General features: G+C 38.6%; 2 protein-coding genes across 2 annotated transcripts; both read left to right on the top strand.

The window, feature by feature from the left end:
• Positions 1-7,914: 7,914 nt before the first annotated feature.
• LOC114827634 (actin-depolymerizing factor 5-like) lies at positions 7,915-9,473 on the top strand. The gene is made up of 3 exons (XM_029109744.2): positions 7,915-8,069; positions 8,193-8,452; positions 9,133-9,473. The coding sequence occupies exons 1-3, from the start codon at positions 8,049-8,051 to the stop codon at positions 9,281-9,283; spliced, it is 432 nt and encodes a 143-aa protein (XP_028965577.1). The 5' UTR covers positions 7,915-8,048; the 3' UTR covers positions 9,284-9,473.
• Positions 9,474-22,630: 13,157 nt separating this feature from the next.
• Positions 22,631-25,402, top strand: LOC103426996 (subtilisin-like protease SBT1.6). The gene has a single exon (XM_008365073.4). The coding sequence runs from the start codon at positions 22,832-22,834 to the stop codon at positions 25,145-25,147; it is 2,316 nt and encodes a 771-aa protein (XP_008363295.1). The 5' UTR covers positions 22,631-22,831; the 3' UTR covers positions 25,148-25,402.
• The last annotated feature ends 279 nt before the right edge of the window (positions 25,403-25,681 follow it).

Consider the following 25,681-nt stretch of genomic DNA (forward strand, 5'->3'; position numbering starts at 1 on the left):
TACGCCGGTGGTGGTTCACAATCGGTCAGCTGTTTTTTGATCAAATTTGCTCCATCGTATAACAGCTCATGGAAACTAACCATTTCTTATTGGCTGTTAATAGTCGACTACTAGTTAGATTTAGATGCCGTTTTATTAAGAGCCACCAATCTATAACCGTTGCATCTCATTCATCTCACACGTGTGGACATGAATTTTGGGTTCTTTAGGTCGGTCTATGCAATATCTTTCAGGGGCCTTCCTAGAAATTTCGTATGCATTGAGGATAGCATAGTAGCATTTGGCAGCCGCAGTCAGTTCTTGTCTAGCTTCTCAAATGAAAGGTATTTAAAAACTCTAGAAGTTAATCCAGCCACCATGCTTGACTTTTTGGGTAACCTTGTACTATTTGATTGCTGTTTAGCTAGTTTTGTCCCAAAATTGCACTGGAAGTGTGCATAATAGAGCCGGTTACAAACTTTTAATCAAATGCACTATATACGATAATAAGCTGTACAAAAACTATGGTTTAATGCCTCTTTATTATGGGTGTCTTGCTAGTTCTACTCATTATTGAACATTTATAATTGGTTAAGGTTCTAAAAGATGATAGGCGCTAGTCCGGCGTTGAGCTGTGGATTTAAGTAAATCTATTTATATCGTATAAATGAGTGGCTATTTATATTTAAAAAAAAATACATAACTGTATCGGACACATAAATTGCAAAATAAAATGATATATATATATATTAAAATATTAGAACATATTGAAAATATGGAGAACAAACATATAATGAGTGTTCATCCAAGTATTCAATAAGCCTTTTATAATTTATTGAACAAAAATAAAATGCAAAATGAAAGTTATATATTTTCTACTTAAGTGAGAGTCACGATCGGACGCCTAGGCGTCCTTTCTTAATTTTCAAATGTTTAGGGGTTAATAGGGACGGTATCCAGCTGCCAAGCGCCTAAGCACGGCCTAAGCGGCGTTAGGTGGAGATTTTTAGAACCGTTGCTTGACAAATGCTACTCTTGTTATGTAATGTAGGCCAAGTGACCCAGTACTTCCATTAGAAAGAAGCTAAAATCTGTTGGGTGGCATCAAATCCAGGTCATATAGTTCGTATCAAAACCGTGCATCCACCATATAGATTGCGAGGCCTATAAACTCATATTCTAGCAAATAGATGAACCACTCATAAATTGTGAATCTCGTCGAGCTTTCTAGGGCTTAGGGTAAAGAGAATTATGTAACCTTCGAACTTGTAATCTCTTTTACCTTTGTAAAGACAATTACCACCAAATTAATATCTCTTTCAACACAAAGAGAAGTATCACTAGACTAGAAGCTAACGTGAACCGCTATAATGTACTTCCATTAGAAGGAAGCCATAGATTTGTTGGGTGGTCACAATATAAATTTATTGTAGAACAGAGATTAGGCACCCACACCCACAAGTTATGGGATTGATGGAGCTTTTTGTCCAAAGGGGTAGTCGTACTCACATGAAAGGGCATCTTTCCCCATACACACATCCATGCATGCACTCACAATTGTATGCAAATTTCATGGATTCTAGTGCTTGTATTTTCTACCCTTTTTCTCAATCGGATGAGCCATGTTTATCACCAATATTAGGTGACCATTATTTTATGGGATGAATGTTGGGTTGCTCCTATCTCCTACCATTTTTCAGACAAACCTGTGGAAAAACTCAAAACCCTAAAATAATTATGAATATAATAACAAGTTGCCAAGTTTTGTGTTTTCTTAATAAAAAAATTGCAATTTTTTTTTTCCATAGTACGTATCATTGAGTTGAGTTCTCTGAAAAATTAACAGTTTAGATCTTGCACATAGAAATATAATGAATTGGATTCTTTCTTTTCACGCAAAGACTCGTTGAAGAACTCAAAGATATGTTCAGTGTGATGGGGGATTGGGATGTGCGTGTGCGATCCAAGAAGGGACCAGCATACCATCTGTATTCGTTCAAGTTTAGTGAAGTTTGTACAGTGCGACCACATTGACCAACTTATGTAGAGGTCAATATGGTATTCCGTATTGATTGAGTTACTAATCCGTTCAACTTTAATCGATAAGAAATCTGTAGCTCAAGTGATTGAGAGTATGTATTACTACATTTGAATTTTATACTGAATACTCCTCAATCGGCGACCTCCCGAATGTTTGCTTGTGAAAAGGTATTTTAATGACGGTTTAAAAAGCAATATGAATTTATTACATTGTTGGAAAGGTTCATGGTGTATACGAACATAAAGGTTACAACAAACCACTCTTGAATTTATTACATTGTTGCGTGACCTCCAGACGCTTGTTAGTAGTACCGTCACATTACTTCTTTACAATGGATCAGGATCCTCTCCTGAGCAGATGGAGATGATCCTCCTAACTAGGCCCATCGGGTAGTTTAAATTCTATCAAACGGCTATAATTATTATAACTTTTAGAGGAACCCTCTATTTGTAACCGTTGGATAAAAATTAAACTGTCCGATGGGTCTGGTCAGGAGGATCCTCTCCATCTGCCCAGGAGAGGATCCGGATCCCTTTACAATGTCCTACTAACAAGTTAGCAATTTTTTATTTTTTATTTTATCGAAACAAGTTAGCAACTATGAATGGACATGGATACTTGCTGGTCAATAACAAGAAGAAGAAACAAATTGGATAAATAGGTCAATTACGATTTAGGATAAGATTACGTGTCTTCAAATAGACAGATATTAAAACAGGAAAAAAAAATGGAAAGTCATTAAGCCCCATATAATTTAGTTACCTTAGCATGTAAGGTACTAGCACTTTTTTTTTTTTATTTGAAAGCAATGATAGTAAATTCCATAGATTGAAAAAAAAAAAAAAAGCTTTACATCAAGAGCCTGCAGTAAAGCTGTCAAAGTCAATTACAATCAGACGAAAGTAAACCAAATATGAAATCGGGGGGCTTCTTAAACTAGGAGCAATTCACCGAAATCATATGTAGAGCTTGACGGGCCAGGCGATGAACAACATCATTTCATTGGCGATGGGTATGGGAAATAGTAGCATAAGTGATTGTGTGAAAACAAGCCTTGATGTCATGTACAATAAGTCCAACTGCTAACATATTGGTAGAGTTGTCAAGAATCGTATTCACGATCTGGAGCGAATCAGCCTAAAAAAGAACATCAATAAGACCCCTTCCAATCGCCAAGAACATGCCTTCATGAAATGCCTCAGCTCGTCCCGAATTATAATTCTCACTCCCCCTAGCTTCTTTCTTTAGCCCAAGCCCCATCTGTTGGAAATGTGCCCTAAAACCAATCATATGATGATACTTTACGGACATTTCACATGTTAAACTAATGTAGTTTAAATATAAAGGGCAAAGATTATTGTTTGAGCCGTCTCATATAAATGTTATATGCTTAAACGATAAATCCAAGGAATATTTGATTGGGAGAATGCAATCTAAAGAAGTTAGATTCATGAGACCATTCTTTCGTAGACACATCCTAAACGTTCCTGATCATAGAATTGCCAATTGGGCATTGACAGTCCGTTAAGATCAGTACGTGCTGTGTCTTCTCTCATGGAGAGTGACTAGTCTCGAGTCATTGGTGTGTGTGACATCAAGACAAGTACGTAGGTGCTCAATAGAGAATGAGTTCACTAAACACGATCAACGAAGAGTTCTCATGTTCATGTCACATGAGAACTCAAGGTTGGGATAATGCAAAGTAGTCCTTTGACCTGAGGCATCACAGTTGTCTTGTGGTTAAGTCATTGATCTTTGATTATGTCAAAGTCACCCCATCCGCGGGTGTCCACAGCATCGTTGGGGTTAAGCCACTTAGCCATGGAGACAATTGAATGCGCAACAAGGGATCTCTAACCTTCAAACCGTTTGGGGGAGAATACTCTATGATATGATTGAAAATCTCTGATCAGAGTATGAATGAGATTTAGGAAGGCGTTCCAAATCACATTCAAGGTAATCATATAAGTAAACGAATCACATTGGATAGTAGACATGAATAAACTATCAAACCAAACAATGTGGTCAAGAGTATTGAATTAGAGAAAGACCGTATTGCATTTGTAATCCTAAACTGAATAGGTTCTCCACCTCTTCTGATTAGCTTGGGTAACCATGATATGCTGCTAGGTGTCACTCATAGTTTGTGGAAGCCCTAAACGTGTATAATCACTAAAGGGAGAATTGAAAGTAAGTTTCAATTCACAATTGATTTGAAATGGTTTTAATCGCCCACTGCCTCGCTAAAAGGAACCTAATGGATCGTACACCGTGTAAGGTGGAGATTGAAGAAACAATGGAGATGAGTAAGAATAATTAAATGGTTTAATTATTTATGGCAAGGATTAATTAATATGTTAATTAATCAAACGAATAAGTTCGTAAAAGGCCACGGGTTAGTTTTGGGCCTCAAGGCCCAATGGGCTTCGAACGTCAAGCCCATTGACTTAAGTTGTATGACAACTTAATTCACAAAGGCCCAAAAGCCCAATAAAACCCTTATGGCCGGCCATGTTAGAGAGAATGACTTTTTTGGTTCTTTAGGTCACTTATTTGAAGGGACTATATAAAGGACTTTATAGCCTAAATTCATAAAAGGGTTCTTTTGGAGAAAATTGGAGAGAACATGTCTCTCCTTTTCTCTCTAGGAGGCCGGCCCCCTTGGAGGGATTAGCTAGCAATCCAACTCCTCCAAGGTCACTCATTTCTTCCCCAATCTAACCTTGGTGTAGAGACTTAGAGGTTCTCTATTTTGGGAACTTGGAGAATCTATTCTTCCATCCAAATCCATAGATCTAAGATGCAAGGAATGAAGGCCCTCTCTTTGGGTGATTAGCCTTTGCTTATGCAAAGAGGAATCTACAAAGGTATAAATCTCAACTCACTTTGTTTTGAGTTGATTCTTGGTTCACCAATCTACTAGGCTTTGAGTTTCATAGGTAATGTTTTGTTTTTGAGTGCATGCTAGCATGATTCCGCCTTTAATTGTTAATTGCATGCTTATAGATGTTGCTCAAATGAACATGTTTTTACAAAATATTCCTTCACCATCAACGTTGATCTTTATATAACCGAACCTAGGCTTGGACCACCGAGTAATCAAAGGGGTCAAAGATAGAGGAGAAGGAGCCAGCCAGGTAGAAGTAATAAAATCATGCTAATGACTTAAAGAACGCAATAAAATCATGCTAATAACTTAAAGAACGAGCCGCCACAAGGTCCGACCTCTCTGACTTACTGTTCCAAATGAGAGAATTTCTGGCATTCCATAAAGACCACCAAATCATGATAACAATATCAAAGTTCTCATGAGATAGAGAACTAGCCAGAAAAAGACCCTAATCTCCAATTGAAGTAACACCCAATCCAGTAGGTGGAGGACCCAACGAAGTAGAGATCCAAGTGCAAATAGAGAAGGGCAATCTCGCATTAGGTGAAGAGAAGATTCCTTGCAACTAAGGCAAAACACATAGGCCAAAGAGGATCCAATGTGACGACGAAAAATATTTGCACGAAGTGGAATAATATCCTTGCAAATACACCAAGCCACCACCTTAACTTTAGAAAGGACACGAGCATTCCACATTCAGATTCTTTTCCACAGCACACCAAGGCTGCATCCAGAATGAGATGACAAGTCATAGTCACCAGTTCTTAAAACCCAACATGCGGCAAGGTCATATGCACTTTTAACCATGAAAATGCCCTTGGAGTTGTAATGCCAAAGTAACTTATCCCCAGGCCTGCAAAAGCTAAGAGGAAGGCAGAGAATTGCATTGGCTTCCAAGCCAGAGAATAAGGAGCAAATCAGAGATGCCTTCATTGATGATTGTTGATCAGCTGGGTAACCTGCGACAAAGGGTAATCCGAGGGGCGAGGGGAGAAAATCATCAATTTGGAAGGCAGAGGGTCCTAGTGATCCTTCCAAATATCAACATTATCACCGGTTCCAATTTTCCAACGAAAGCCCAACTCAATGATGGGGCGAGTCGAGTACAAATTTCGCCAACAAAATGACGCATTCATTCCCACATATGCCACCAAAAACGAAGAGTTTTCGTATTTGGCCTTCAATACACGGGCAACCAAAGAGGAATGGTCGTGAATGAGCCTCCAACCTTACTTTGCCAAAAGACTAAGGTTGAAAGCATAGAGGCTCCTGAAACCCAAGCCATCCTAACTTTTCGAAGCACAAAGCCGATCCCAACAAATCCAATGAATCTTTCGAGAGTCATCTACACCATTCCACCAAAATTTGGCCATATTTTGTTGAGATAATCACAAAACATTAGGTAGAATGAAGCAATTCATGGTGTAAAGGTGAATGGCTTGAGCAACAACTTTGATCAACAGTTCACGACCCACCGCACTTAAGAGTTTCCCTTTCTAACTCCGGAGACGTTTCCATAAGCGTTCCTTGATATGGCCGAAGCAAGCATCTAGGTTTTTTCCTGCCAAAGTTGGGAGGCCCAAGTACTTCACATGCCTATCGACACGGTCAATACCGAGTAAACCTGCCAAACAATCTTGTTCTCCCCAAGTAATGTTTCGACTAAAGCAAACAACACTCTTAGATAACCCGTTGACCCAAGGCCCCCCGCATAGTAGTTCAGAATTGATTTAATCTCAATGCAATCTTCCTCAGTGGCACGGCCGAATAAAAGGCAATCGTCCACGAAAATGAGGTGATGGATTAGTGGCATGCCATGGAAAATGGATATCCCCTGAATTGCGCAGTCATTGTACCTTGGTCAATGAGGGCTGAAAATCCTTCAACACAGAGAAAAAACAAATAGGAGAGAAGGGGTCTTCCTGTCGGAGCCCACGAGAAGGGTGAATGTAAACGCAAGGAGAACCATTCACAATGATAGAATAGGTGACCGTGGAAACACATTGCATAAGAAGATTCACCCAACGACCGAAGAAACCCAGTTTCGTAAGCACCATACGCAAGTAGCCCCATTCAATGCGATCATACGCTTTGTTCATGTCGAGTTTAATTGTCATTTGCTCCTTCTTCCCCCTTTTTCGTTAGAACAGAGATTGGGCAACCTACGTAGCAAGGGTATTGTCTGAAATTAGGCGATCAGAAATAAAATACTTTGGTTTAGGGAGATGATACTCGGCATAGTGACCTTCATGCAATTAACCAACATCTTTGAGGCAATTTTGTAAAGAACATTGCATAACTTATAGGATGGAGTTTGGACATCTCAAAAGGCCGAAACTGTTTGGGAATCAAAGTGATATGGGTAAAATTAATCTTGCAAAGGATTCGACCAGATTCCAAAAAGTAGATGATAGCATTGGAAACATCGTCACCGACAATCGCCCAATATTTCTAGAAGAACAGAGGGGCATGCCATCCGGCCCCGGAGAAGTGGACGGTTACATCTGAAAGAGGGCATCCTTCACCTCCTCAATGGTGAAGGGGATGTTGAGCTCTCTGTTATCTCATTAGAGATTTTACAATCAATAGCATCTGTGATGACCTTAGAGTTCCCAGTTAACACTATACTAATATTCTCTAGCTAACACTATACTAATCTATACAAATTAGTATTTTACTTAATCGTCACTAAGTAACATTGTACTAATCTTCTCTGTATCGTTACAATCCTCTAATAAATCCTAAAATAAAATAAAAAATTTATGATTGGTTAAAATACAAAGTTGCATACAATCCTTTGGGTGCAAATTACCACATTGTGGAAAAAAAGAAAAAAAAAACTCAAAAGTGAAAGTGGAAGGGGAGACAAGAGCCCGAGGGTCACGAACGCAACGACAAACTAAATATACTGATTAGGGGGGGCAATTTGGTCATTGAAATGGAGATTTTACGGTACAACTACAGGCACAGATCTAAGGTAAGCAAGGGCAAAGTTGTAATATCAGCCAACATTAATGATTAAAGGACATCTCAGCAATCCCAATCGTTATATAAAGAGGAAAGCAAAGCACCACTTTGAGGACTCAGCCTTAAGAAGTCTCACCGGATTCAAAACCCTCCCTTCAAATTTCAGCAACCATGGCAATGGCTTTCAAGATGGTAACTTTCTCAATTCCTTTATGTCATTCAATCGATTCGTGCGCTTGCGAGCAATTTTTTGTCTTTATTTTCATATTTATGTATATGTTTATGTTTATACTTAGTTGAATTTGACGATGATAGGCTACAACTGGGATGTGGGTGACTGATGAATGCAAGAACTCATTCATGGAGATGAAATGGAAGAAAGTTCACAGGTACATAGTTTTCAAAATTGATGAGGGATCGAGGCTGGTGACCGTTGACAAAGTTGGTGGGCCAGCGGAAAACTACGATGATCTGGCGGCCTCCTTGCCCAAAGATGATTGCAGATATGCAGTCTTTGATTTTGATTTTGTCACTGTTGATAACTGCAGGAAGAGCAAACTCTTCTTCATTGCTTGGTCAGTAATTAATCACTTCCCTTCTTCTAATTTCTTTACTTTTCCATGTCTGATTAAGAATTAAGATTAAGTGGTTGGTAATTAATCATGCTAATCATGGGAATTCTGTATTAATTGGGGGGGGGGGGGGGGGGGGGGGCCATGTTTTGGGTAAGTTGGAATATTTGTGACCAGTTTGGAATACCCGATTTGGTGCATCTTCATCCATCATGGTCAATTGGTACATGGTTTTCTTTTTCGATGGTTTTTCCCACGCCTAATTTTGGTTTCGTATAAAATATCATCTGCTCACTTGTCACATCAAAAGAACAATTTTTGCACGTAACTAATTGGTAAAGGACATTCAATCTTTACCGGATGTCTCAGTTCAAATATCTCGGCCGACAGTTGTTGAAAAAAAATAAAAATAAAAATAAAACTCTTACCATGTTTTTGAAGGGTAGTGATTGTCACGCCGGTTTTCTTGTCTGCACTCCTTCCTTTGTTTATGTTTTTTTTATTGTCATTTGATTCATTCAATCTAAAAGGTGAAAAAAACACGGGAAGGTCCGTGTGACAAAACGAGAGTGTGGAAATCACTTCTCGAGCATCACTTCCCCATTTCATACGTATATTTAGGAGCATCTTGTGTGGTAAGTATAAGGAGAATTTGAAGGTGATGTGAAATTGGGTTGATGCAGGTCACCAAGTGAATCAAGGATTAGGGCAAAAATACTATATGCAACCTCCAAAGCTGGGCTGAGGAGAGTTTTAGATGGCATCAGCTATGAACTTCAGGCGACCGATCCGACCGAGATGGGGATGGATGTGATCAAGGACAGGGCTAAATAAGTGTGATTAGAGCAGCTTAATCATGTTCTGGAATCTTACTTTAAATTAATAACTCCAGCCACATGGGTTTTCTTTCTTGTTTCTTCTTGGTGGAATCTTCATTGTTCCCCTTCTCTTAATTAGATTTTTGGCACTAATGTAAGTTATTCATCTAATTTGTAATAATAATTGTGTGCTAATTAACGAGGAATCTCTCTCTTCATGTAAGATCTTAAACCCTAACCTTCAAATGAATGTTGGAATGTGCCTCTCTTAGTGCTTTGATATATATTTGACTTTGGCAAAAATGACCTTTCACTTTGTTAAAGAAGGTGGTGTGGTTGGTAGGTCAAACCGTCCGTTCACTTTTTTCTTTTCTTTTTCATACAAATTTTTGCAATTTAATACAAGTAAAAGAGAGATCTTAGGTTCCATCCTCATCAGAAACGAATTTAAATCATATTATTCTTAGTCTATTATGAAGTTTAGCTCACCTCCTACTATTTTAGTATGGATAATTGAATTTAAACCATATTATTGTTAGTCTATTGTGATATTTAGCTCACTTTCTACTCGTACGGATGATATCGTTTATTTTAAAAAAAAATACAGGTAGGGGATTAAAGAAGAAAACTGTTGGAAATCGTGTGGCGATTTTCAATGTAAATCACCTGTGTGGGTTGCCCACAAAATTGACTAATGATTCGACTCGCACTTTGATTAATTTTGATAGGTAAGTCTAAACTTATCCGAAATAATTTATTATTGAGGTACACGATTAAAGTAGTACCTTCACATCAATATGACAACGAAAGAGGAATTTTACTCTATGAGTAAAATCTTTTTAATTGAAGGAGTGGACCTAAAGACAAATCCATGGTAGATCTAAAATAATAGATAAATGCTAAAGAAATTCTTTAAAAAGTATGAGTCTTGATAGATTATTTGTTACCTTACAGTTTAACATCAATTTTCATTCCAACATTATAAAACGTTGTACCAAAATCATGAGATAGTAAAAAATACACAAAAAAATTTACTTTTAAGAGAGTTTCTTAACAACTCCCAATATAGTATCGTGATAGTATCGGGACAAATACACCTAAGTATAAATTTTAACAAATTTTCAATAAAATATCCATTTCGCTGAAGAGATTAAGCGGACCACAAAAAGGGCAAAAATGTCTCCTGCTCTGTTCCTTGCCTATGACTGTTTACCTTTCTAGTTGGTTTAAAAAATAAATACATTTTTCTCTTTCACATTTTTGTTTAATCAACTTTCTTGTTTTCATTTGATTTATTTAATTTTTTATTTTTTGAACAAAAGATATTATTTACACTAAATAGAATGAGGGGAGCTTAGCCTCACAAGGAGTTAGTTATAATATGGTTCAAATTCATCTTTGGTAAGAATCAAATTCGCCTTTGATTTATTTAATTTAATAACCCTAAATGAAATTTTTTAAAATGTGGATGAAAATCATATCCCATTAATTTTGGTCATTGTTGGGCCTTTAGATATTTTTGAACTCTTGTTAAAAGTGGGCTTTGTATAGTTGGGCAATTAATCTGCTCAATTACCACTAATAAACTTAAGTCGTGTTTGAATCCCCTATCTTCCAATATCACTTGAAATTTTGTAGGAGAAAATAGAATGTCATTGCGTAATTTCAAGTAGTTCAAAGAATGCTTGTTGGGGCAGATGGCATTTTACAATAGTGGTAGAAAACAATCATATCTATGCATTCTGGTGTAAGTTCTATCTCTACCGATCGCCCTTTTCCTCAACACTAACAATTAAGCACAATAAATCTCCTACCTTGAATCAAAAAGTTTCAAGAAAAATATCAAATTGATTTCGACATAAGGTAGAGAGTGAAAATTCTCCCATGCGTATGCGGGTTGTGCGCATGACCCGGATGTAATGCACGAGAGTAAGGGGTGGTTTGGGAGTGAGGTGCTTAAAAAAAAAACACCCATGAAAAAAAGCTGTGAGGGTTTTAGGTGTTTGGTAAACTGAAAAAAAAAAGGGCTTATTTTGGAAGCTGCTGTGAGAATAAGCTGAAATCAAAGGAAAAAGCTGAAGCTGCTATTTGCAGCTTTGGAAAACTGGCTTTTTTTCAAAGCACATGGAGCTACATTGCTCCTTTAATGAAAAGACCCACTATCAGACTGCTTTTTTTTCCAAAAGCACTTTTACAAAAAAGTTTACTAAACACTCTGCTGATTTATTTTACAGCCGCTTATTCTCACAGCACAGCCGCTTATTCTCACAGCAGCTTTTTTTCAAAGCACAGCAATACCAAACCAGCCCTAACTCGGGTGACCATTCAAGTAGGAAGTTTTATCTCAAAAGAGCTGTATGCTGCTATTGGGGCTGCATCTTTGAGCTCTTGGATATAAAGTTGATCAGTCCCGTCGACGCATTTAGGTGCGAGCGACGTGGGACGATTATATTTGATCCACATTTCCTAACAAGGACGAAGCAAACAGAAGTAGGGCATTCATGATTTCAGGTCATGTTTTGCCATCTTCTTATTAACTTTTATCTTCTCATACTCTTGTTGGTTGTTAGTTGTTACCACCTTCCCCTCCTCTTTTGTTATCATGTTAATAATTTCTGTGCGCGTTCATCGATTGGTTTACTACATTTTTGCATGATATCTTTGGGCTGATGCAACCACCAGAATCACACCACAATTATTTGAGTGGCATGCCTTGTATGTGCCAACTGCTATGCTAACAGATCAATCATGACCTTCTACGTGAAGTTAGGATGCTAGTATTCATTTGGTTTCTTTCTTTCTGTACGGTTTTCTAGTTGAAATTATGGGTTTGGTATGAGGATAATTATGCATTGGGGCCTAGTTCTTGCGTAAAGAAATTTGCATTAAACCTTATCAAACAAGAAACTGTCACATCGGTTAATTTCATTCTCGAGAGTTTTCTTTTATTACAAGCAATATTACTACTATAAACTACACTAAGAGAAGGAGAAAATGTCTTTAGCTCATGAATCAGTGAGTTGAAAATAAAGATACTTCCCACCATAACAATAACACGTGCGATTGGTTATCCAAGGTTAATATAATAAATTTAGTTTACGTATTATTTTAATTTTTTTGTCATTCCCTTAGAACCTTATCACCTTAACCGCAAATTATTAGCAAGGTAAATATCATTGCATTTCCTAGTGGATAGGTGGGAACTTGCTTAACAAGTCGGAAATGCAATGACAAATCCTGATTTCATATTGAAAATTGATCAAACTAACGTGATTTTAGATTTTAAAAAGAAACCAAAGTAAAAGGATAGATGCACAATTGAATAAAGGGTGGTGCTATTCACACATCTATTTTTACCTCTCTCACACCCCGCTCGATTTTCGGCTATCAGATCGAATGAAATGAAAAATATCATAGACAAAAATGAACAGAAGTATGTGAGAAGCAAAAAAAAATATGTGAATAACACTATTCATGAATAAATTGCAAAAGTCCAGAGCAAGGTTTGGAGGAATGAGCATAGCCCAATATTCATAGGCCCTACCCAATGAACAATAACAAACGAAGATTACTTTACGAGATATTACAAAAAAGCCCCAAACTACAACACCAAATCAAAGTCCAAATTATCAATACAAACCCAAAACTCAAATTGCAAACCCAGAAGCATTGTTCGTCAGCTGCCAAAAAATTAAAAAACCCTAACACAATAAACCCAAAAACAAAAGTGAATTTAAACAGACAACCCAAGATTAAACTCCCCTAAAATGTCACTTGTCCTTGTCTTCCATGTTCCATAGATTCTAGCGTTTGAAGCCAAAACCTAGCAGAACGACCAACTTCCTCAAATGAAACGGTACAGCACAAAACTTTTAAATTTGGGCCTCTTAGGGTTCAGCCCAATTACAAGAACCGGTACTAATTACGGCTTTGATTGAGTTTATAAGGCGTTCAAAACCAGAAACTCGGATTCTCATCATACAGTGTCCGTCCAACAGCAGACAAAAACTTTCCAGCTAATGGAGGCAGATTGTCTGCCCTCCTGTTACCGTACCCTTCTCATTCCCTCCTATTTGTGCGGTCACAGATAAATCATATCAACATTTTATATTAATTTGTTAATAGAGATAATAAAACAAAAAGCAATAGAAATATAAAATGTTGACGTGGCTTAACCGTGACCACACAAATAGGAGGGGATGGGGAGGGGATGGGAAGGGCACGGTAACAGGAGGGCAGATAATCTGCCTCCCCAACTAATAACAAAAAACTGTCAGATGATGTCATCATCAGCAGTCAGACATTGAGCTTGCAGACCCACTGGTATGGGGACAAGACTGAAATGATAAAGTGTTGATCAGGCGTCCGCCACGCGATGCTTTGCGTGCGGCGTGTCTAGTTGCCGAACAGTGGCCCAGTCAATGATGATCTCGATATAAACCGTTGGATGAAGGATAAGGAACTGGATCCCTCCTGAGTTTAGAGGGCTGAGCCTTTTGAGCAAATCATACGGGCCGTTGAAATTTGATCTAATGGCTGCAATTATTATAACTTTTAGAGGGGCTCCCTGTTTGTAGTCGTTGGATCAAATTTCAACGATCGGATCATTTGCTCATGAGGGTCAGCCTCCTAAGCTCATGAGGGGATCCAGTTCCGAAAGATAAGGTGACAGTGTCAGTAAAAAAGCGATATAGCAGATGGTACAACCCCACGATCACAGATCCTCTCCGGATCTATGCAACCGGAGCTTGGGAATCAATGGATTCGGGTCATTGAAATTTGATCCAACGGTTACAAATAGGGGCCTCTTTAAAAGTTATAATAATTATAACCGTTTGATCAAATTTCAATAGCCCGGATCTATTGATCCCTGGGCTCCAATTGCACAGATCGGAAGAGGATCTGTGTTCCAACCCCACTCACATGCGGAAAGATAAGTTATTTCATTTCGGCATGCATGTCTTCAAATCTCATATGCTAGTTCGTCTCTAATCTCAACTTTAGAGCATCCCCTATGTGGGCTTTATCCTCCATGAGATTACCACATTTCTAGCCTTAGCAAGAAATTTCATCCCAATAAGCCAGAAAATGGGGCTAGATCTACCACTGGGGCTAGCAACTTCATTTTTTGGGTAGCATAAAATCGGGCTACATCTAACCCCAAAAAAAGCGGGTCCCACAAAAAAAGTAGAAACCCATGTGAGCAAAATTCTATCACTCTCCCTCCACTTGCGAACACACTTATACTCTCATTTTATTATTTTTTAATTATTTTTCCTTACTTATTTTTCTTGCAATTTGCTAATTAATGATTGTTTTAAATTCCATAAGAATTAAAATTTCAAATTGATTTAACGTTCATGGGCATTGTTGGGTGAAATTTTCAAATAATTTTTTTTTCTAAATTGTTTGATACTAATTTACCAATTGATGCTAGGTAAATTGTTGTGTTATACGTGAAAATTCACATTATTTCAGAGGGCAAAGTGGGGGTTTGTTTCTTTCAACGGATGACACATCCTGACCCGGATTGTCCACTAGGACTCCAAATCAAGTTGTGCTGGCCAACACCTGGAGGTGACGAAGCCATAAAGTGTAGTGATGTGGAATATGTGAATAAATTTAAACCTAAAAGTGCCTAAATACGAGAGTGCGTTGTGAGCGGAAATGAACCCATTTCACGCGTGATGTCAGAGCATAAGTAAGTACAGTAGAGTGGATTGAGAATCATACCATCGAAGGTAATCTCCAATCCCAAGATTTGCCACGAATCCTCGTCAATAAGAAATCGCAGCTATTAAAACCTGGAGGGGTGAAAACAAAATAAGGGTGAGTGGGTCTGAAAATAAAGTTTTAATAAAGACCTAAAATGTTATAACCCCTCGTTGTAAAACCCATATAGTTTCCAAAAAATCATACCACGTATAAGTATGAAATCAAATGTAAATCAACAGTAAATCCGTAAATATTCCAAATCATTACATATCAGCAGTAGCATACTAAAATCAGGTGCTCATCAATCTATGCTGACACACGAGTTGGAGTTGCCTAATGCAACCTGTACGACTCATAAATCCATCTATGATAACACATGAGTCGAAGTTGCCTAATGCAACCTATACGACTCATAAATCCATCTATGATAACACATGAGCCGGAGTTGCCTAATGCAACTTGTACAACTCATAGGCAACCTATACGACAATGTCGGAGTTGCCTATTATTGCAACATGTACGACAGTATCGGAGTTGTCTATTATTGCAACATGTACGACAGTGTCGGAGTTGCCTATTATTGCAACCTGTACGACAGTGTCGGAGTTGCATATAACACAAATCTAGACATGTCATAACTCAACCATTTCAAATTACACAATAAACTCACATGAACTTACCTGCACGTCCCACGTTCACCTTAGCACTTCAAAGCATTCACAGTAATTGTATGTAAGTAATATGCATATGGATATGCCATGATGCAATCTAAAACTCAACCATATCATAGTATTTTAGAATATATATATATACACACACACATACACACACACATACACACACACACACACACACACACACACACACACACACACACACACACATATATATATATATATGCATAAATCAATTTAAAAGCACATTGTAGACATCGAAATTTCGGTGCAATAAGTATTGACAATTGTATTAAAATTACAACCCCCCATTTATTTCACCAACATCATACACTCATTTCACATACATCATATACTCATCCCACCTACAACATCCACTTACTTCACCAAACAAATGGATGGTGGTGATTCATTCTCAAAACCTATAAATAGGCTTCTCCATCAAGCAAAGGGGAAATTCACATACATTTTCTCTACTTCCAAATTAGAGAATTCATACCACACCAAAGCTTTGAAGTCTCGAAACTCTAAAGCTCTCAAGCAAATCCCGAAGAAATCAAGAAAGCCCTCTTCGTTCTTCGTCAAAATCCTCCTTCAAGATCAAGCCCCAATGGCCCTTGAAGAAACTTCCACTAATTCAAGATCAAGCCCCGACGGCCCTTGAAGAAAGTGTTCATCATTCATCATCCGTTCATCCTAAAGATCAAGCCCCGACGACCCTTTGGATCAACAACATCAAATCTACCCATTACAAAGATAGAATCAGAGGCTAAATTTGTAGAAGAGATTGTAACCCTTAAATCATTAATACAAAATATTATTTTGTACACGTGTTCTTGTCTCATTCATCGCAGGAATTCCCGTATTTACACACATGTAGAATTATCAATTATATATATACGATAAAAAGGAAAAGACCAACTCACCTGAGGTCCAAGCTACAACTCTCTAACTCGAATATCGAGACATCACGAACCATTGTCGCCTATAACAATTATCAAATCATGTCTCAGAGTTCTTATCGATAGAACACGTAACTTACATAGAACATATCCCCAAAGACGTTATAGAATGATTTGTAACTCGTTGACCAAAAGTCAACCGTCAATCAAAGGTCGATGGTAAGGTCCATAACCCTACATAACTCAATCTGGAAGGTCCGCACCTCGGATTTCTAATCCATAACTTCTAGAGATCCACATTATACTTCTAGAATAACATATTAAAATCTTATCACGATCCGACGGTCGGATTTCCGTCAATTGTCAAAATTAAGTTACGGCTGACGTTTTATTTTACGAACTTACAAATCCAATTCGAGAAGATCCGTACGTGAATTCCTGATCCGTAAGCTCCAATGATTATTAAATATTAGGTACTATAATGTATTAAGGTTTGGTGACGATCCAACGGTCAGATCGTCGATTCATATAAGGATCAAGTGGCGGACCTTAACGAAATTATATTCAAACAATGGAATTCCGTCAATTAGGTGTCAAATATGGAATCAAAGCATCCAAATTAACCTAGGATGGGCAGGTCGGGTCTCGACCCACTCGGCGATTTCCGGCGACTGAAAACCCACTTTTTCGACTAACTCCAAATTCTACTAAAATTTACAGGAAGATAGAGCTCAACAAGAAGAACAAGTTTTATACCTGCCACGAAGTTCAAAAGTGGGCGGAAGATGGTCAATTTAGCCGATAAAGCTGGCAGGTGTCTAAAGTTTCCCAACGTCAATTCGTCGCCTACGGTGGTCCAACAGGGTCAAGGCTGGTCGGGATTTACTCCTGGGATGATGGGCTACAAAACCCAAGTTATGCCATCGGCCATTGCTTTGCCAATTCACCGGAAAAATAAAAAGGGTGGCTAGAGCATCCTTGGTTTTCTTCAAGTTTCGTGGCCTCGCACCGCCACGTATGGTGGTTAATCAAGCTGGTTCTTGGGTGGGTTTTGTAGAGGGGAGTGAGAGCTTCAAGATGGTAGTGGTGGTTTCAAAAAACTCCATCGGAGTTGGCCGGAATCGGCGTCGAAAAATAGGATGTCGTAGAGGTATGGTCGACAAGAAGGCTGGGAGCTTTCTCTCCCTTTTTCTGATTGGCTACTCACATTCCTTCCCCTCATTTTCTGATTGGTCCTTACCTTCTTTTATTTGATTGGTCATTAACTCATCTTCTAATTAGTTCCCTTACCTTTCCCTTGTGATTGGGTCGAATTCCCACCTGGTGGGAATTCATTTAATTAAAGGATTAAGGTAAAAATAAGGAAAAACAACTTTGAACGGCTATAACTATACTGTTATAATCCGGACTCGCAAACGGCTTTCGCCGATGTGTTCATACCAATGAGCACTACTCAAATACGCTAAAAGAATAAGTCATACGTTTCTCTAGACGATGGTCAACGGAAGCCAAAGTCATTGCCTCTAGGGCATTTTCGTCAATTCTCTCAATTAAAATAAATAAAAACGTAAATTTACGGACGGGTTGTCACAACGGATGAGATTGAGATAAAGAAATTTAATCCAACGAACGATTCATAAGTGATGAATTTAACCTTGTCACAATTTGAACATTTAAGGTTGAAGGGTTTATAAAAAAAAATTTAATATAGCATGTCCAAAAATCAACTTAAGAAAAGTTAACACACAAAAAATAAAATAAAGTAAAATAAATCATCGCTTAATCAAATTACTACATAAATAAATATATATAGCCCCATATAGAGCACAAAAGATGTAGTCCCTCATTGTGAGAGATTCTTTTATAAAGGTCCAAAGATTCCTCAGAGCTCTAAAATGGGCTATATCCACCACTTTTCCAGCCCCAGAGATTCTTTTATAACTGCTCCAAGCCTCCCCTTTCACCTTCTTTTTTACTGCAGCACTCCAAAATTTTTACAGGCAGTACGAAAATGCTCCTAAACTTAAACGAAAATAATTGAAATCAATAAAAAGAAACTATATAAATTGATTCATACCATATTTGAAGGATTAAAAACTTTAAAATCACCATTCATCTTTTCAAAAGAGCTTATTTTTCTCTCTAACAATGTCCTAGAGTTCTAGTCGGAATACAATCGTAGGAAAAATATTGCATGAAGATAAGGGTTTGGTTATTAAATGAGAGTTTATTGCTAAGTTTGGTTTAGTGGTAATTTCATCTTTTATTTGATGGTAATTGTATAATAGGGCAAGAAAGACAATTTATATTTGTAATTTAAGTTGGATGTAGAATGAGGTTATACGGGGTTTAATAAAATTAATCTTGATTAATTAATGAGGTACTTGTCGATTTCTCTTCGAACTTGCTAGGAGTTGCTAATTCCGCTGAACTTTAATTTTAGCTCATTACCCCCCTTGAATTTTAATAGTTAACCAATTTCTCCTATGATGTTAGATTTTTGGAAATTTCCATCCAATTTTATATTTATTTTAGTCACATGACAAATATTTGAGGGCAATAAAGTAACTTAATCTCTAATGTGGATATCAAATTATTTTTTTTCTTTCTCTTCTGGTAGTTCACTATGTGTACTTACTGTTTGAACTAGCCATGAGAGTCCAATTAACAATTGCAAAGTATTGGCTCTACGTCCAATTTACCAAAACAAAATTACATGTTCGCCCTTATACAGTTGTTATGTGTTGTCCACATGACCAAGATGGATGAAAAATTGGCTAAAAAATTCAAAACTAACGCTAGAGGAAAATTAGTTATTTATAAAAGTTTATGGGGTGCTTGGTTAAATTTAAAGTTTAGATAGAATTGACAGCTTTATAAAAGTTAGAGAGAAAATCGACAAATATATCTTTAATTAAAAGAAAGAAAACTAGAAGTTTTCCAAAAAAAAAAAGAAAAAAAAATTAGAATAAAATGAAAAGGAAAAGGAAGATCATTTAGTTGTCAGTGATTATATGGAATTAATTGACTGATGTGTCATTAACTTAAATTATGTTTTGCTGTATTTGATGTTCCTAAAAAGTTCTAAACCAAAGTCTTACAACTTTCTTTGGAAGAAGAAAAAGGTTTTACAACTCTCATTTCAACATGCAAGTTAGGAGACGGGAAATTCTAAGAGGATCACATACATGTGTATGGCTAGGTTGATAACTTGATAGCTTTATAAAGGGAAAATGATTTCAAATAACCTTATTAACAAACAAAATTAGGTAACTAAATGATTCAATTATGTCTATGCATTCTTGCGTTTCGATTTCTACTAATTGTCATTCCCAGCATTTAACTATTTAACTCACTAACGCTATTGTTCTATGAAAAAAAATAATAATAATAAAAAAGGGTAAATAAATAACCTTGACTACATTAATCGACTTTCTAAACCTTGGCATTATTTGTGAAATATGGTAATAAGTTTGCCACTGGATATCTCCCGTCAATTGTTACTACATTCCGAAATGAGTTGGAATTTTTATTTGTATTTTTTTTATCTTAATCATGTCCTGGATATCCTCGGTAAGTTCTCATGCTTGTTAATTAAAAACATTCTATAAGTTTTTATTGACCCTAAAAATTATAATTTCTACATGGTCAGTAGACTGAGGAATTATTGAGCTAATTACGTACTTGTTGTGAACGCGGGTATGCTAACTCACGACTGAGGTTGATCAGGTGAGTAAAGTAGTTGTGGTGGTGGTGTCGAACGCGCTGCTGACTTCTGCACTTAGCGACTACGGCCGAGAAAGGAATGCCTCTCGGCCTAGGGTTCTAGAACTCGAAGATAAGGTTACTTAATTCAATGTGAAGTTCAAGATCTGCACCACATTCTGATAGCTTCAACTGTATTTGTGAGAATATAAGTTAGTTGAATTGGTATCAGACTGTAAGGGCAAATATACTCAAAGGAGATGAGTGTTTTTATGGTAAACGTCATTCGGCGACTTGAATGCCAAACTTTGAAATGTACTTACGAGCCGATCATAGAAAACCTCACTTCACTAAAAAACTAATGAAGTGACATCTTTCGGTGAAAGAATCAAAAACTTTTTGCCTTCTAAGATTTAGATAGATAGCCAACTTAACTAGATGTAGTGCTATTCAACCGAACTAAAGGTACTCCTAGGCCGATTAGTTTTACGACTGCAATGATGTTTAGCCAAATCGAATGTGTTGCTGGTTTGCTAACCTAGTGATGTTCAACTGAACTGAATATGTGCTAACGGAGGGGTTGGGATAATTAGTATTTTTTTGTACAGGGTTGTGAGAAGGTTTCACATAGAGCGAAGCTTCTGTAGAATGAGGTTTCTCGTAGAGATTTTTTTAGTTTTTTGTTGAGTTGAAAGGGCTTTCTACGTTGCAAAACAGTTTCTATTTGTAGGGGTGAATTTTGTGATGGCCAAGTCTGCCGAGTTGTTAGATTCTAATAATATTCCAATTCCTTGGCATATTCTTTGAATATATTCGAAATTATTCTCGCTCGAAACTCTATCACCATTTCTTGCGTCTTTGACTAGGACTTAGAACCTAGATTGATTATGTGATTGATTTGACCTTTATCCGGAAACCAATCATGATTATTAATATTTCTCTCATCCAACAACTTAGAGTATATGGGTCGACTACGTACAAAATCAGGTTCAAATAGTTTCAAAATTCTTAAACCATTTTGTTAGTGGTGCAATTAGAGACCAACACTTTGACAAAAAATAAAAATAAAAAAGAGAGACCAAGACAGAAGATTTTTTTTTTAATTTTATCATCCTTGAAAGTAAATTTATTTAATTTTTCATGTCACCATGTGGAAAAATAACTAAGAATAATAGAAGACACACAAGAATACGGGACACATAATAGTTGGTATGAAATAACATTTTCATGACAAATTAAAACTAAAATTCCCTTAACAAATTTCAATAATCTTTATACTCCTACAGTATTTAAATAATCTAAAACATAAGGAAAAATAATAATTAGATTTCCATATGGAATATTCTACATGAGTAGGTACAGTAGGTATCTCTCCCAATTACCATGTATGGATCATACAAAATAGATGAGTCCCAACTCAATCATTTGCCCCATACCAGAAAAAATAATTAAATATAAGTTTCGAGAATGACTACAAACAATATCTACACTAAGTAAGTGAGGGAATGAGCTAAGCTTTACAATGAGTTTTGTCATAATAATTTCGTTCAACTTCGTCTTGACAAAAATTGAACTTAAGACCTCTTCCTTACAAGTAAAAAGAATATCATTAAACCGTAGTACTAAGTGGTAATACATGTATTGTATTAATATTATTATATCACAATTACATATAATTAATGTCTTAATTGTATAATTATTATCTATCCGTGTATTAAATGTATGTAAGTCTATTGTATTTATAAAAATATTAATAAAATTAAATTTTATCAAAAAAAAATATTCATTTAAATGAAATATTTTAAATTCGATTATCGTAAAAAACGAATTTGAATTACATCATTATTAGTTTTTTATAAATCAAAGTCAATTTCTCTTTCCGTGTTAACGTAAATACATCGGTGTGACTACGTCTCCCATCAATCCACTTTATAGCTATCAAAACTATTCGACCCCAAGTAGTCGATTTTACCCAAAAATGTGATAGGACTCGTGCAGACCATAGGCATATCATGATCATGATCACCACCTATGCAACGGTCATGATTCAACATCATAACCACATGAAAAGTAAAAAGAAAAGAAATTATGGATCCCCACAACTCAGAATTAAATTCGCTCGAATTGAGGAGTAAAGATGGGAATAGAAACCCCAAAAATTGACGGACCGTCGCTTTAATATCTTTATCTTTTTCTTCTTTTTATCCTTCAGATTAAGCTGACAAAACGGCACCGCTTACTCCACCAATCAAAGTGTGAAACCTACGTTAAATTAAGGACCCTACGCCGTCGTTTTCGTAGCAAAGATTTCAAAATCTAATGTCGATTGTCTTTTGTCGAGGCCCCATGCAGTAAATGGGCTGACTCATCTACGACAAAATTATCCACTCACACTCCGGCCATCACAATAACTAACAAAATTACTAAAACGGGAAAATGATTAATTAATTAGAATTCCAGATTAATTATTCAAAACAAAGAATAATAATCTCACTTATAACACTCCCCTCTTCTCTGTCGGTCACACGCACTTCTTCCACTTCACTCTCACTCTCTGCCCCCCTTCCAATGGCCTCCAATCCTCTCCTCCCCCTCCTCTTTCTCCTCACATTATTCAAATTCTCAGCCCAAATCGCGCCGCAGGCCGCCGATCAAACCCTTAAGACCTTCATTTTCCGCGTTGACCGCCACTCCAAGCCCTCGATTTTCCCCACCCACTACCACTGGTACGCCTCCGAATTCGCCGACCCGCCCCAGATCCTCCACGTCTACGACACCGTTTTCCACGGCTTCTCCGCCTCTCTCACTCCCGACCAGGTCTCCGCCATCTCCGACCACCCTTCGGTGCTTGCTGTGATCCAGGACCGCCGCCGGAGTCTCCACACTACTCGATCCCCACAATTTTTGGGGCTCAGGAACCAGAGGGGGCTGTGGTCGGAATCGGACTATGGCTCCGACGTCATTGTCGGAGTATTTGACACCGGCGTCTGGCCGGAGCGTCGCAGTTTCACGGATAAGAATCTTGGGGCGATTCCGAGGCGGTGGAAGGGGGTTTGCGAGACAGGAACTAAATTTGCGAAGAGTAACTGCAACAGGAAGCTGATCGGAGCTCGATTCTTCATCAAGGGCCACGAGGCGGCGGCCAATGCTGGAGGTCCGATATCACCGATCAACGATACGGTGGAGTTCCGGTCGCCGAGAGATGCGGACGGTCATGGTACCCACACCGCCTCCACGGCGATCGGCCGGCACGCTTTCGAGGCGAGCATGTCGGGTTACGCCGCCGGAATAGCGAAAGGAGTCGCTCCAAAAGCTCGATTGGCAGTTTATAAGGTATGCTGGAAGGATTCTGGTTGCTTCGACTCTGATATATTGGCCGCCTTTGACGCCGCCGTTAATGACGGCGTTGATGTCATTTCTATTTCAATCGGAGGCGGCGACGGTGTTACTCCTCCGTATTATCTCGATCCGATTGCGATTGGATCGTACGGAGCGGTTTCGCACGGAGTGTTCGTGTCTTCCTCGGCCGGCAACGACGGTCCAAACGGCATGTCGGTGACTAATCTCGCGCCTTGGCTTACTACGGTGGGCGCGGGAACCATCGATCGGAATTTCCCGGCGGTTGTGATTTTAGGCAACGGCCGGAGACTAAGCGGTGTGTCGCTGTATTCCGGATTACCTCTCAAAGGCAAGATGTACCCTGTCGTTTATCCTGGGAAATCAGGCATGCTCTCTGCTTCGCTGTGCATGGAGAACTCTCTGGACCCGCGCCAGGTCAGGGGCAAAATTGTAATATGTGACCGCGGGAGCAGTCCTCGAGTGGCCAAAGGCTTAGTCGTGAAGAAAGCCGGCGGTGTTGGAATGATCCTCGCTAACGGAATTTCTAACGGCGAGGGTCTCGTCGGCGACGCACATATCCTGGCCACTTGCGCCGTCGGGGCCGACGAGGGTGACGCAATAAAGGCCTACGTGGCCTCCACCAAGACCCCCATGGCGACGCTCGATTTCCAAGGGACTGTGATTGGAATCAAACCGGCTCCGGTTGTGGCTTCGTTCTCGGGTCGTGGGCCGAACGGGCTGAGCCCGGAGATTCTGAAGCCAGACCTGATCGCCCCTGGAGTCAACATCTTGGCCGCTTGGACCGACGCCGTGGGACCCACCGGTCTGGACACTGACAAGAGGAAAACCGAGTTTAACATTTTGTCCGGGACTTCCATGGCCGCTCCGCACGTGAGCGGAGCCGCGGCTTTACTGAAGTCGGCTCACCGGGATTGGAGCCCGGCCGCCATAAGATCCGCCATGATGACAACGGCGAGCGTGACTGATAACAGAAATCAGACCATGACCGATGAGGCAACCGGAAAGCCCTCCACGCCTTATGATTTGGGGGCGGGTCATTTGAATTTGGGCCGGGCTATGGATCCTGGGCTTATTTATGACATCACCAATGATGATTACGTTCGGTTTCTTTGTGGAGTTGGGTATGGGCCAAGAGTGATTCAGGTCATCACTCGGGTCCAACCCAACTGTCCGGTGAAGAAGCCTGCGCCGGAGAATCTCAATTACCCGTCCATAGGCGCGGTGTTTTCCAGGGCGGGAAAGTCGAGTAAGATGTTTATCCGGAGCGTGACGAATGTGGGGCAACCCAATGCGGTGTATGGGTCTAGGATTGAGGCCCCGAAAGGGGTGACAGTGTCAGTGAAGCCGTCGAGGCTGGTGTTTAGTGGGGCGGTAAAGAAGCGGAGCTTTGTAGTGACGGTCGCGGTGGACAGGAGGAATGTGGTGTTTGGTGAGTCAGGTGCGGCGTTCGGGTCGCTTTACTGGAGCGACGGGAAGCACGTGGTTCGGAGCCCCATTGTAGTGACACAAATGGATCCCTTGTAAAAATGATAGGGGAGTTTGATGGTTTGTAACTTGTGGTGATAGGAGTACAACAGTACAACTACAAGTTGTTGGTGCGTGTAGGGGAGAGGGGGTTTTTACTTTGTGTTGTGTTTTACTAGAGCAAACTACTACCATAGCGGTATAGGCTATAGCCCAATGAGATAGCTTCTTCTGAGGGTTGGTGTAACGTGAATTTTTCTTTTTTTATTGTTTGTTTATTTTTCCTTTTAAATTATATAAAATCTCAAGTTTCTATTTTTTTTTTTAATACAAGCCATATTTTTATGTCTTATTTTTAGCTATGTCTCTAAAATTTGATTTAATCTCACTTTAGTTTCGATAATTCAAAAGTTACCATTTTATTATCTGAAACTTAAAATTTGCTCCACTTCGTCCTTGGAACTCGACTTTGATCTTATTTTGCTTTCTGAAACTCAAAAGTCGTCTCTATAAATTTCAAAATTCGCTTCAAATTACTTTAAATTTGTTAAATTCTAATGTGGGTTTGATTTGAGTGCATCAGACTAATCAATT

This window comes from Malus domestica, chromosome 10 (genome assembly GCF_042453785.1).
Source record: "Malus domestica chromosome 10, GDT2T_hap1".
NCBI lineage: Eukaryota > Viridiplantae > Streptophyta > Magnoliopsida > Rosales > Rosaceae > Malus > Malus domestica.